General features: G+C 40.7%; 3 protein-coding genes across 8 annotated transcripts in view; 1 reads left to right on the top strand and 2 right to left on the bottom strand.

Moving 5' to 3' along the window:
- Window positions 1-5018, bottom strand: part of TBC1D23 (TBC1 domain family member 23) — a gene marked incomplete at its 5' end in the record, with an annotated part of 33695 nt that extends 28677 nt beyond the window's left edge. For both annotated transcript variants that reach the window (XM_082486874.1, XM_082486875.1), the window contains one exon: window positions 4981-5018. In XM_082486874.1, coding sequence (XP_082343000.1) covers window positions 4981-5018 — 38 coding nt within the window. The remainder of the gene's footprint in view (window positions 1-4980) is intronic.
- A 1123-nt stretch (window positions 5019-6141) lies between these two features.
- CMSS1 (cms1 ribosomal small subunit homolog) overlaps window positions 6142-14078 on the top strand; it is a 245818-nt gene continuing 237881 nt past the window's right edge. Inside the window, exon 1 of the mRNA XM_082496659.1 lies at window positions 6142-6494. Within this exon, the coding sequence (XP_082352785.1) occupies window positions 6434-6494 (61 nt within the window). The 5' untranslated portion in view covers window positions 6142-6433. The remainder of the gene's footprint in view (window positions 6495-14078) is intronic.
- FILIP1L (filamin A interacting protein 1 like) overlaps window positions 6636-14078 on the bottom strand; it is a 149570-nt gene continuing 142127 nt past the window's right edge. For 4 of the 5 annotated variants that reach the window (XM_082496615.1, XM_082496616.1, XM_082496618.1 and 1 more), the window contains 2 exons: window positions 11886-12070; window positions 6636-10591 (listed from right to left, as the gene is read on the bottom strand). In XM_082496615.1, the coding sequence (XP_082352741.1) occupies window positions 10501-10591; window positions 11886-12070 (276 nt within the window). In that variant the 3' untranslated portion in view covers window positions 6636-10500. The remainder of the gene's footprint in view (window positions 10592-11885; window positions 12071-14078) is intronic. The other variant, XM_082496617.1, reaches the window with a different exon arrangement.

Here is a 14078-nt window from a genome sequence, read left to right as displayed (position 1 = left end):
CAAATTGAGTTAAATGAAATAACAGCAGGAGGGAAAACTGTGTTGTTCTGTTTATGATTTAATTAGCTATTCTTTTCCTCCATCAACTCCTGACACTGTTCATAGGCTAGAAGTGAGGATGCCTCAAAAATTAAGAAGAATTATTTTCTAATAAATATTCTATTCACACTAACTTGAAAAGTAACACAAAAGTGATTTTGATACTTTAACACATGTCCACTGGCTGTGTTTTTACCTGTGCTATAAAAGTTCCAACAAACTGCTAGCAATCTGGATCCTTGTCTTTCATGAATGAACATCAGCTAGGAAGTTTTCTGTTCATACGGACAACTATTTCACTTACTTTAGAAAGAATGCAGCACTTCTCTTTACAGGAAAACTCCTCCAGACCCGGACATCCTTCTTTCCGCTCTAGCATGGCTCCACTGCCTAATTCTAGGTGCTGTTCTAAATTTTGGATAGATGTGTATAATTCCATCCTATACCCAAGCTGTGGCCTGAAAGGTTAATTACTACAAGATATACTGTTCTAAATGCCATAATGCACAATATTGCTATTAATGTATTTGAAGTAAATTTCCATACTTACAGAAAGGTCTCTGAAATTCATGCCAGTCCAGTAACATATTATAATCAATAGATAACTACCTTTGCACATATTCAACATGATTTTTTTAAAGTCAAAACAATTATGATGTGAGAGTGAGCTGGAGGCAACAATAATTAAAAATGATCAATTGTTGGGACTTCAGCTTCGCTTGTTTTTTTAAGTGCTATTTATTTAATTTATATATAAGTGAGGTAGTTGGTAATAATCACTTATAAATACTAATGAAGAGATTAAGAAATTGTGGGGATGCGGACAGCAGCGAAAAGATAGTAGGAAGTGTTTTGATAAACTACAAATACATAGGAAAAGATGTATTGTATTAAGAAAACTATAATCAATAGATTACAATGCCTGGAACGTATCTGCTAAAGTCATTATGTCTGCTCATTTGTTATAAGGAAAGACAGATCCCTTTGAACTGCTTCTTCCAAGTCAAAATGCATTTTTGGAAAAAAATGCTTCAAAAGTTTAAAGCTTTAAATTTGTGACAGACACAATTCTAATACTAATTTATCATTTCCAAAGCCCAACAAGTATCTTCTATATGTACCAAATTCATTATCTAAAATGCACTTAACAGTCCAAAACAAGATGATCGCTCTTTTCCCTTATACACTGAATCTACTACTACACTCCTCCCTGTTAAAGGCCACTCAGTGGCGTAAAAGGGGGTTAAAAAACACATACTCCCACCTAGGTTACACCACTTTCCAAACTGCTTCCTGTATTCTGACCACTGCTTTGATATTGGCAGAACACTTGAAAAGCTTCTTTGATTATTTTCTCCCCCACTCCTCAAGTGACACACTCATCGCAGCTGTTCATGATATGTTCTAGTAGGCCACCAGCACTTTCAGTGTAAGAAGGAGTATTTCTTAAACATCTTCACACATTATTCCTGTTCTCCCTAAATCAGAAGCAAGGCTGCTACCAGCTGAACCAAAAGTATCATCAGCTTTAGTTTCTACAAAGTCATTGTCTCCTAGGACATCAAACACATTCGGTCTGCAAGTTTTCATGTATTTCTAATAATTGTAGCATGCAAAGAGAAAGACAGGCACATACATTACAATGCTGCCATCACAATTATGAGGGCCACCCATACATATCCATGTTAGTGCCAGACTGGACTAATTTATTCTAATATATTTTTATTAATTTTGTTACTAAGAAGGTAGAACTAAACTGCATTTTAAGCAACGTACTTTACTTGAAAAAGCTCGCAATAGCATACAGCTTTATAACATGCAATAATGGCACACAAGCTTTACTTACAAAATGGGCAAGTGAATAGTGCTGATGAACATTTCCAAAGTCAATGACTAATATAAATTTATTTTCATAATCATCATTCTACTTTCCCACAGCAAAGAACATGCTTCCCACCACAGAAAGGTATCTATATAAAAACTTATCCCTCCCCCCAGCCCCCCCAATATGCTTTTATATAATCTATAATTATTTTAGAAATTAATTCATAAGGGTTTACATCTTTATCTGTTTGAGAACCTGAACAAGAAACATGAAGTCCAAATCATTTATTTCCTCGATAAACGAGGGGAGAAAAACCTGTGACTTCAAATTACTTCCAATTGACTAGAAATACTGCATTGACTAAAATTATGGTTAAAACAATCAAATAACTAGGAAAAAAAAAATAAGCTTTTACATCATAGCTTGAAAGCAGCCTGCTTCCTTTGTGTTTTGCAGTATTCTTATCTTTGGACATGGATATGTCTTCTACCATCAAACATAATACAGACAGCAAATTTTCAAATTAGTCTTTGAGAATATGCCAAATAGCTAAAAATAAATATTTAATAAACGAGGTCTGACAGATTTTTCTCAGTTTTAAATCAAAACTATTGATGAACTTCCTGTGTTTACTGAAGAAAAAGCTGACAATCTCATCTTTTAATAACTCTATACAAGAAATTTTGGGGTGGCAGGTGGGGGCAGCGCTCTGTATGGACACTGAAGGTTTTAACTCATGATTAGTTCATGCCCCCTCAAATCACTTAGACCAGCACTGCATGTCAAGTTAACACAGGAAAACTAAAAAGGGTGTTTTACGTTAATAAACATGTCTAGACTCTACATACTCAAGGTGCTGTCATAGTCTCTGAACAAAAAATTACATCTGCCTTTGAATCCCCCTAAGGAACTGAAAAGAGGACAAGGAATCAGCACTGCCGGTTTGGTTCCCAACACAGTTCAAGTGTACATACACAACATTTTATGTTTTGGCTGTGTTTTTTTAAAACATGAAAAGTTATTGCACAATCCTATATACTTCAAAACTATGACAATGTAGTAATTTACACCAAAAAGCTCATTCAAGAGATACGTTTCATACTTAGTAAAACAACTGTTCAACAGCCTTCAGATATGTATACAAGACAACAGTTTAAATAAATAAGTGAAAAAGAAAATATTTCACTGAAACTCACTTAAAAAACCCCAACACACAAGAACAAAACCAAAAAGCCATGTGAAATTTCTAAACAACCAATAAGGAATACAATTTTATGTTGTCCACAGGGTAAAGCTCTAGTAACAAGATATATTCTGGCACGTTAATGCAGCATTTAAGCATAAACCTCTTGAACTGTTCCCATAAAGACCTACAAAATCCCTTCAAGTGAATGCCTTCAAGTTTGCCCTTTCTAGTAGTACCACCGTATCAAATTTACTATAGTTACATTTTGAAGCTGCCAGTCAGAATGGCAACAATGCAGGCTGTGCCTTGAAATATGTCTGGAAACCTCATTTCTGCCTCGTTCTTAACTAGGAATATTAGCAGTGCATTGTAATCTGGGAGATTGTAATATTCTTTCAACATTAGTAATGAAAGATGTTTGAAGTATTTTTTCAGTGATATTTTAACATGGCTCTTATTCAATCTCCAGGGTGTCAGAGTGTCAAGACCACATCATCAACGAGTCCGTTCTTAAGCTCGTAACTATACGTCTCAACAGTCAGGTCTGTATTTAGAAATAATGCTTATGCAACACTGTACCTATAGAAAGTGCTTCATAAATTTTGAAACTGTAACTAAAAGAAAAAAAAAGGCTAAAAACCGACATAAATTCATTTTCATTTGCTCATAAACAATACACAGTTGTTTTATCCAAGAGCAGTATTTATAGAACCAACCCAGACAAAGAACAGATACCAGCTACACCTGCATGCGTGTCAATTCCGGCTTCTTTCAGTGAGACAACTAAGTGCAAGAAGGCTGAGCATAGTTAGCAAGAGACTTTGAACCTGCCACATAAAATAAAGACTAGAAGCAAAAACATCAGATTGGAAATGATGATAAAAAGCAGGTCTGTAAGGTAATTGTTCGAAAAGCATGTACGTAGAAAGGACAAAGAACAATGATGTGGCACAGAATCACAGAAAAAAAAAGAAGTCACATGCAATGCAGAAGCGGAAAGAGAAAAATAAAGTGAAGATGCACAGGAATGGAGACGCGGGGGGCAGTGAGAATAACTTCAGTGTTTAAACGCAATGTTTATTTAAGCCTCGGCAATCTTAAGTAAAAACACATGCACAAACACTAAAATCACATCACTGTTACCATCAAAATGATCCTATACACGCTCCAGAAATAGTCTCTATTCTTGTCCTAGAGGTTCAATGTAAAATCCATTATAAGTAATAGTTGCACTAGAGGAGGGTGGCAAGCAAAATCACTCAGAAAACAAGCCAGGCCCTATTGTTGTCACCTGTGCTTGAGTAGGTATGCAGAAAAAAGGGAAGCTGAACTAACAAAGCAACCCCACTCCAGGCAGACAGGCGCACACATCAAACAGCTCCTACTGCATACCAAAGCTGTCATTTTAAACTGGAGCAACCGCCTCGCTCCAGACTGGGCACGGCCGGCCAGAGGCCGCCCTGTCTCGCCCTCGTTTTGACGGCGGCTCTTCCTCTTTCAGGACCGGGCAGCTGCCGAGCGCCCGGAGACGTTTGCCTTGGGGCTCACCCCGGGCTCCCACCGCGCTGGAGCCTGCCGGGCCGGCAATCGGGAGAAGCACAGTGGGGGAGCACAGGGGGGCCGCCCCCGTCCCGGGGAGTTCCCCCATCCACCCTGCCCCCGCCCGGCGCTCCGTGGCGGCGGGGCCACGGCCGCTCCCGATGCTTGGGGACGACGACGGACGAGACACACAGCCTCGGCCCAACACCTCGAGTGCGGCGGGCCCCGGGGGAGGGGGCTGGGGGAGAAGCGGCGACGAGCGGGGGGTGGAGATGTGTTTCAGCCCCTCTCGTCCACCGACCCCTCCCCTCTCCCCTCCTCCCGTTCGGCCCCGCTGCGGAGTGGAGGAAAGGGAGTGGGAGGAAGGGGCACCGACACCCCCGTAACTCACCAGCTGCTCGACGGCGGCGCCTCTTCCCCTTCCGCCATAGCTGTTGACGTGCCTCCTCTGTCGGCCGTAAAGCGCGATCGGGTGGTGGTGTGGCTTTTTTTTTCCCGATACCCCTCCTCACCTCCCGTTCCCCGCGCTGTCGTGAAGTGAGGGCGCCCGCCGCAAAGCGCGGAAGCCTGGCATGGGGGAAGGGCGGTACCTGCGTGAGGAGAAGAAGCGAGAACCGACGGCCAACGCGGGTTGGGCAGGGTTTGCTGCTGCTGCTGCTGCTGCTGCTGCTGCCGCCGCCGCCCCACCCCAACGGCGTTTACCTGAGGCAGGTCAGGTCACCAATAGCAGCCGATGCTTTTCTGTAGAAGGCTTAGGAATGGGTTTCCCCGGCAGAGGAAGCCACTCTGTGAAAAATTTGAATTATTTTCGGTTTTCATAAAGGCGACCTGCTTTGTTGTGTGTAGGTTTGATAACCAAATGGCTTCTCCCTGCAGTCGGTACCGCGCCAGGCTACGCTCCGCCAGTCGGGGATCGCAATTCACAGGTTTTACGCGGAACCCTGTTTCAAAGGGCTTAAAATCCGTCACCTGGCGATGTTCATCGGCAGCCCTGGGCAGGACAACGGGGAAGCGCTCAATCGTGCCTGTTTCTTACCCACCTACACCCTCAAACGAAAAAAAAAAAAAAGGAATAACCAGCATATGCCTACGAAAGTTCAGAAAAGCGATTTAAGTAATTTACACGCGGAGTAAGAGTGCCACCTTACGATAAATTCACGTCCTTGCGCTTGCCTGCACTGCTTCCCCAGCTGCCACCGGGACCGGGACGCCGGTGCCCCGGCTGCCCGCGGGACCGGCTCCTGGCGCGGGGGAAAAGAAAACCCAAGCCGGCAGCCGCACGGTGGCTGAGCTGCGCGGGGCGGGGGGGGATGCAGCCCCCGCAGGGCCGGTGGCCTTCGTCCCCCCACAGGTAAACTTTTCCTTTCACGCATACGTTTGTTTCTCCGGAAAGACTATGTGAATAATCTTAGTCGAGAAAGTAGGTGCTTTACGGCATCAAAACAGATTCAGGCAATTAAAAAAGATAATAATAACGTGAAGGAGAGGGTAATATTTTTCATTCCTTTCCTCTTTTTTTCCCGCTTCATCTGTATTTTTCACTTAAAAAAAAAAAACCAACACATACCTATGCATTTTAAACACCTACTTTTATTACATAGGAAAAAAAAAAATATTTGTAAAATACCCATGAGGCGTCATTTTGCCCCCGGCCGCCTGGAAGCGGTAAAAGCCGAGGTATAACGGGCAGGCAGACCCCGCCGGCACTCCAAACGGCCCCCTCTTACCGCCGGGCGGGCCGTGCCAGTGCGCAGGCGCGACCCCGGGGGAGTGGGCGGGGCCAGGAGCGGGCGGTGCGCGCCGCCCCGCCCTCCCCGCGTGGCGGCGGCGGGATCAGGAGCAGCATGGGGGACACGCTGGAGGAGCCGTGGTGGGAGAGTCCGTCCGGGGCAGGCAGCAGTCCAGGTACTCGTCTCCTGGAGGTCGCTCATCACGCTGGGCTTGAAACAGTCTTAATGAGGGTCAGCCCCCCCCCTCCTCCTTCCTTTTCGTTTGTTTTTTTTTTTTGCCAATTCTCTCCACCCCCCCCCCCCCCCGCGCCTTCTCTCGAGCCCCCTGCCTTGCCCTTCTCCGCTTTTAATTTACTTTTCCTGTTGTTTTATTTTTTTTTTTCTCGTCCCCCGCCCCCGTGTCTGATTTTCCCTGCTTGCTACCGGTGGCGGTTTGCTTGTAAACAAAATCTCCGCAGCCAGGTGAGTTCTAATCTCTGACCCGTCAGACCCGGGATAGTTGGAGAATGAAGCAGCAGGCGAAAATATCAGTACTGAAGTAACAACAGGAAGCCACTCAACAAAATTACATTTAAGTGAATTTTAAAAAGCGAGAGGAAGAGGGGTTTCTTCCCTCTTGCTTTTGAGTTCAGAGCTCAGCTGTCCCCTGCATTCATCTAGCTTCTGTGTTTTCTTCCAAGCTGAGTTTCTTTGATGAAAGGATGTTGCATGGTGTGTGTTGACTGCCGTTACCGACGTCAAGTTACAGGTCTGAAAGGCCTTGGAAACAGTAAACCCATAGTAGAGCCTTTGGAGGGAAAGTTGTCTGTGGTACTTGAAAAGCATCACCCATGTGCACACTGCGATGTCTCACGTCACCCTTGCTATGTGTTATTGTAAAAGGGAAGGAGTTAAACAGCTTTTCTCCAGCCATTGCTCTTTGGTGTATGGTACTGTGGCTGATTTATCTCTTTTTCTGATGATTATAATATCTCAGTCCTATACCTGTTTTTTTTAAATGTGTCTTAAAGCACTTTACAGCCTGTGGCTGCATGTGTAATGTTGAGATTTAATGTGGAAATTTAGGTAGATCTAGGCAACTAGAATGACTTTAAGACTTTATAGTGCCCTATTTTACTGATTTTTTTTAATTGATCTTTTTTGAAATGTAATACTGGTAGGAGTTACTGGGAGTTATCTGAACATCTGTGAAGACTCCACATCTTCCAGTGTCTTGACAGTGGTTGCTTATTTCCTGTGAATAGGTACTTGGAGGATAGCTTTAGAGAGCGGTGTAAAAGTTGTACGTATGTAATAAAGGGGGCTCACAAACCCTAATAAGGCTCCTGAGCATTCCATTTTTATTTTCAGTCTCATGTAGGTTCCTTAAGCAGTTCCAGTTCCCATGGTAAATGCTCTTCGTTAGAATTTTTTCATTCAGGAGTCCTAAATATCTTAATAGTCTACCTGCATGTTCTTCCAACCGGAAGTTTCATTTGGGGTGGGTGGTAAGCTGATTTTTGTAATGTTGACAGCTTTCCTTCAGAAACTGGATCCAAGCAGGACTTGGATGATAAACTTTTGACATGATGGATAAAACATCTGACTGTGACATGAGGCTGTGAATCGCAACTCCTCCAGTTGTGCAAAACTCCTTGGTATTTTTGCAATTGCATTGTTGAGCTATTAAAATAATTCAGGTGGGAAGGAATCTCCAGAGATGTCTCATCCATCCCTATGCTAAAAGCACTATATGCCCTTTACTCCAAGAACATTCTTTGAATGTGTTACAAGTAACGATTACAGGTGAGTGTTGTGCAAACCATGTACTCTACTGTCCATGTCCCAACTTTCTAAACCTGTTGGCAGGTTCTTTATGTGGAGCCTGTTGTTGTCTTAAGTTGATAGAAGCCATCAGTAAAGTAAGAAGAGCATCTATTACTTTTATTTTGTGTAGCAATTTTTAACGTACAACAGATATAAAATCAAAGGTTAATTTGTACCGCGTCTTACGGATACTGTAAAATGCTTTAAAATCAGTTGGCATGAAATAGGAGATCAGGGTTTACAATGTAAGCAGCAATACAAGAAAATAGTTGCCCATTAGTGAGCACTTTTGGCAGACTTGATGAAATTTATTTCTGTGAAACATCAAGTTTCATTAACAAAAATGTTTGCTGTGCAACTTAATTTGCTAACCTATTTTTAAAAAGCGTCTCTGCCACAACTGTCTGTGCAAAGCAAAATTCCAAATGTACGTTTTAAATACTGATCATTTGCCAAGTCCTTTAAGACTAGCCCTAGAATAATTCCTGACCAATGGAATATTCTTCCTAATAACTCAGCCCTCAAAAGCCTCTTAGATTTTAGCAACTCTTATTTAGAAGAGGGCTACTTTTAATTGTATGAAAGATGTTCAGACTCACCTAAAGGGCGTGAAAACACAAAATATATATCCTAGTATACATATATATATAAGTAATTCTTAATTTGCCTTTGACTAAGTAATTCTTAATTTGTTTTTGACCACATCATTGGAAATCAAATTGAAATTTTAGAATCCCTGCAGCAGGTGGTTTATAGATGTAAAAAACCCTACCCAAAACCCAACAAAAAAAAAACCCTGAAGGGATTAGCCATCTATTTACCTTGTCACATGACACAAACTAAAGAATCTTGCCCAATAACATCTTCAGCAAACCTATAACTTTGAGAGATTTGTGGAGAGAGTAGTTAGGGATTATTGTCTACTTACCAGTGTTGTTTAATGTTACACATGTCCCAAGTCATTTAACCACAGGGCCTCCTTTCCTCCCTTTTTCCAGTTCACGTCACAACTATGTCCAGTCTTGAATACGATTTTTATATTGCATTCAGAACTGTAAGGGAGAGGATAAGGAATACTGAGGGGTTTGTTTAGTACTGGTGAAAGACAGCAACTTTTTCCTCTTCTCTCCATGAACAGAAAGAGTGCTTTTCACAGCACTGTAAACGTCCGTATCTTGCCTGTAGCCAGCATGCCACATCTCCCAAGCAGTTTGAGGGAGAGGAACGGACTTCTGTTTTTCATAAATTCTTCCAGTTTTCCTTCTTTTATGTTACCACTCCTTGTCTTTCATTCTCCATGCTTTCTTTGTCTCTCTTAATCCCATAAGAGTGTAGTATCCCCATTTGTCAGTTTGTTTAGATCCTTAAGTAAGAGCCTATGTGGGCAATGTCCATCATAGGAAGAAAGTAATTGTGTCATCCCAAGACAAGAGCAAAAGACAGGGAAACTCTTCTATGTCAGCTGTGTAAATGGGTGAAAAGAATAATGTGGTACCATGGAGGATGATTTGGCACTTCTTGTGGGCTCCTTTGTGGGCTCTAAAGCAAAGGATGCTATTGTGGGAATTAATTTATTTTGCCAGAGGTTTTCTTTTCTTTCTGTAGACTGGCAATAAGGGGTGCCAAATAGCATCAATTTGTAATAAGTGATTTGCAACTACTGAGAAGCAGACTGTTCATTGTGACACATTTAGTGGGAGGTTTTTTGCTTGATTGGAGCTGAGATCTGTTGGCAGACCTGTATATGGAGAGGTTTGATGGTTGAGGTTTTTTTGGCTCATTCATGAGTTGCTGTCCCTTCTGATGAAACTTGTTCTTGTACTGAAGATTGCTCTGATAAGCGTGCCAAGTTGACAGCTGCTTTTTGAAATTTGTGTTTCTTCGCATTCTTAACTCATTCTGCAAGTTGCAGAACATATAATGGTGTGCTTCTGTGAACTTTATTTGGATCTGAGCGTACATGACATGGAGCCTTGGAACTTTATAGTTAACTGCAGATTTGGTGAATAAAATTTGAAACCATTTCTTTTTAATATGGAAGAGTCATTCTTTAATTTTTGCATTTTGACACAAATGGGTCTTGTAGGACAAGCTGAAATAATTTTTCAGTAGACTGACCTTTTTAAACTTCAGTTTTAAAGTACTAGAGAATTTCTTGTGGAGCTGTTGAGGTTTCTTTTGTGGGTTTGCAAAAATAGTCACGCAGCTCTGCTAATGTGTTGTACTGTCTCAGTGGTTAAGTTAAACTTTTAGCTGTGAAATAAAAGGGAAAAAATCGTGTAACTGAATGCATCAAAATCTCTCCTTGCTTCAGCAAAAGGATCGCGATTCTGGCTATGGCACTGATCATCACCAGCTTTTGCTTTATTTAGGAATTAGAATTTGGCAGTTCTTAAACAAAGACCTATGCGAAAGGAGTTTTCCCACAAATTATCAGTTGAGCCATTTAGACTGTTGGAATGCACTCTGTTAGGGGAAGAAGAATGAGGGAGACATTAATACCAGGGAAATAAATTAATTTTTATATTCTAAAACAGTAACTCATGTTAGTTGGTATTACAGGATTTCTGTGGGAGGTTCCCTGCAGTAGTAGTATCTTGATGGTTTTAACTTTCTGAAGTGGAATAGTGAGAAATTTTCTTCTCAGAACAACAATTGCTATTTTTCAGAAAATTGAAAATAATGAACCTGGAGTCTCTTCTAATGTTGTGGGGTTTGTTTGTTTTTTTCTTTGTACACTGGCTGAAAGGAAACTTTAAGTGAATTTGAGTGAACTTCTTTTAAAGAAGTTATGCTTTAAGAAAAGCAAAATGGCAAATTCTATCATGGATGAACTAGAAATACTTGTGCTAAGTGTTTGGTTAAAAAAAATTTCACTAGGGGTTATGAATGCAGTTACCTGTTTTACTTGAATGCGAGCAGTTGAAAGGAAGGGCAAAATTGCGGAGGAATGCAAGAACAAAATTGCACTTCTGTGTAAGTCACAAATTGCTGCTAAACTTGGCACAAATTTTGATCAATTCCAAAATACTGTTTAAGTGAACTGAAATCTAAATACTACGGTCCAAATAAAATGGTGATAGTTTATACAGCTAATACAAACAATATCCGTCTCCATTATTGCATGTTTTTCCTAAGATAACATCTGCATGAATTCGAGTGAAGATAATCACAGTAGTTAACTCATTGAGGAGAGAATTGTTCATCTTCAAGTCATGCTTTTAAAGTGATGCTTGGCATAACAAGGAGCTCTGCTTTTCTTTAAGTTGTATGCGTTATTAAACAGCAGATTTATCCATAGCTGTCTTCATTCTGTCTTTACTGCTGAACATAAGATATCCATACTGAAACACTTTTTGACTAGACCAGCTTTGAAAGCAAAAAGGCACCTCCTTCAAGCCAACTTCATTTGACTGACCATATGTTTTTACAAATCTACTGAGACAACAGTAGTATTGTTATTGTGGAACGTGTCAAAACTGAACTTATAGTAGAAACTTATTTGTGTCTCATGTGCTTCAGTACCGTGAGGGCCAAATTCTGAAATTACACCAGAAAAATGGGAGCAGAGCTTGGTCCCTGCAGACATGCAGTTACCTTCAGATCCTAAGAATTTGGCTGTCTCTTGATGTCTTGTGATTGGTGACCATGTGCTGACCATGTGGATGGTTTCAGACTTTTCCCCAATGGAAACAACTACTGTTGAAATTCAGATTGCTTAAATCCATTTTAATGTCATAGATCATAGAAAATTATTTACCTTCTCCCTCCACTTTGAAGGCAGGTTTTGGACACAGTCCTTATAATGTGTAGCTTTCCAGAACTGCTGTCTTGGAGTGGTTTGTTGAGATGTCCAGCAGGAATTTTGATGGGTACTTTGGTGGTGCTTGTAGGCTTTGGTTTGGGAATCCGAGTTGGAATTGAATGACGGAACGCATCAGTAATCTTGAAATAAACCAAGAAAATAAGACATGCATTAGGGAGGAGAGACGGATTGTTTATTTAGCTCATCAGTGTCTTTTCCACATCGTAAACCTAAACACATTGCTCCTAGAACTGTTTGTCTGTCCTTTCTCCCCTTGGTAATCAGAATGCAGCTTTATATTTAACTTATCTACTTGATTGGTGAATATCAAAGAATCTGAATTGATTGAAATCCAGAGTATAAATAAGCGGAGTTTTTTGTCAGCCCTCTGATTAGGGCAACACCCCTAGTGGCTGAGCGAGTGATGCAATGCAAAGGCTGTGAACTGAGTGACTTCTCTGGGTGAATAATCAGGGAATTTCCACATGCAGAAGCAAGTCTTGATTCAGTCCTGAGTAGCAGGCAGTACCTAGCTCATACTTTACTGTGAGAGAACGTTCTTTGAAAGTGACCACAGTGTATGCAAAATTAATGTAAGAGAGAACTCTCCCTCCAGAATCCATCACAGTGATATTTAATTGCAAAGAAGTAAGTAGATTTAAAAAAAAAAAAAAAAGTTAAAACTAGCACTGAAAAGGGGTGAAGACTTGTAAAGGTAAGGAGATTGCTTGAAAAGTACCACATCTGAAACTAGAGTTAAACATGCACTACCCATCAGAAAGGGTTTTTACATCACAAGCCTTTTTATATACCTTCTATAGTTGAGCAACAGAGTAAAAGAAGTTCATTGAGTTTGTTTTTTTTTTTTAAACCATGAAATAGAAACTGTGTTCAAATGAGGACAATAGGAAAGATCATAGAAACTCTGGTGAATTAAGTATGAATAAGAATAAGCTAGATCAAAACAAGTTTTGAGAAGCAGTTTCCTAATGTCCATAAAAGCCTGCCTCGAATAAGTATTTCTTTTAAATTAAAAAAAAGGTATCAGAATTCAAAAGCCTTCTATTTGGCAGTAGGTAATTGTATATGACAGGAGTTCTCAAAAGGATAAAGCTGAGCCAACATCAGATCGTTGCATGTGCTCAGTATGGAAGAATTTGGGGAAAGTTTGTATATCACAGACGTGCTTAATGGATCATGAGTAAGGAAAAAAAGCAACTTGGGCTAATAGAAGTTTGAGAACAAAGAGAAAGAAGAGTAACAATCTCTCAGAAAAATGTGGTAATTTTCCAAGAGTTCTGAAGGACATGATTTTTAAAACTGCTGAATCCTTATTAGTCATGTGCAATCTGCCACTGAAATTGCTGGTGCTGCTAGAGGGATGTGATGCCACTTCTGGAGTAAAGCTTCACAGAAGTTTCATAAGTATAACTGCTGAACTGATCAAACTGTAGAAATGACAATAAGAAATAGCATGTTCACCCACATGGTTACTAATTTTGTGATGGGAAAACATCCACGCTTCTTGTTGAGGCTATGTGTTAGTCAGATATTATTATATAGGTATATGGTATCAGATTGTCTGATAATGAACTAGGCACGGTCTGTGAATGTTCCCAGGCGCTGAAACTGTGAAATTGTCAGTAGTGTTGAGTTGTTTCAATGGTCCATGACCTGGATCTAACTCTGGAACAATTCTGAGGCATAGCTTGGGGGTTAGCCCAGAGGAGGGTTCATTTTGAGCAGGTAGTTTGTATCTGGCTAGGCTGTTTTGGAGACTCAGGAAGTTTCTTGTAGTTTGGGTTGACCTGTCTCTTAGCATCTGAGGGACAGATGTAGGTAGGTGCCTTTAAATTACTATTATAGATGTGACCGTGTTATATTACGATTTTTCAAAAAAAATGTGATAGTGGTCTCTAACAAAAGAATCTTGGCAGAGCAAATTTTCTGCAGGAAAAGAAGGAAAATTGTCGTGGTTAAAAAGTGGCAAGTAGATAGGAAGCAGAGCACGAAGCCAGTTTTTGTAGAAGAGTGGAGATATGTGAGCCTCACAGACACCTGTGATATTCAACATGTTCATAAACTGCATGGGAAGATGGTACTGAAATGATGACATTTGCATGTGGTATAAAAGGGAGTGTATTAGAA

This window comes from Vanellus vanellus (genome assembly GCF_965231255.1).
Source record: "Vanellus vanellus genome assembly, chromosome: 1".
NCBI classification, from domain to species: Eukaryota; Metazoa; Chordata; class Aves; order Charadriiformes; family Charadriidae; genus Vanellus; species Vanellus vanellus.
Note: the sequence above shows the minus strand (reverse complement) of the source record. Positions and strands in the feature narration are given on the sequence as shown.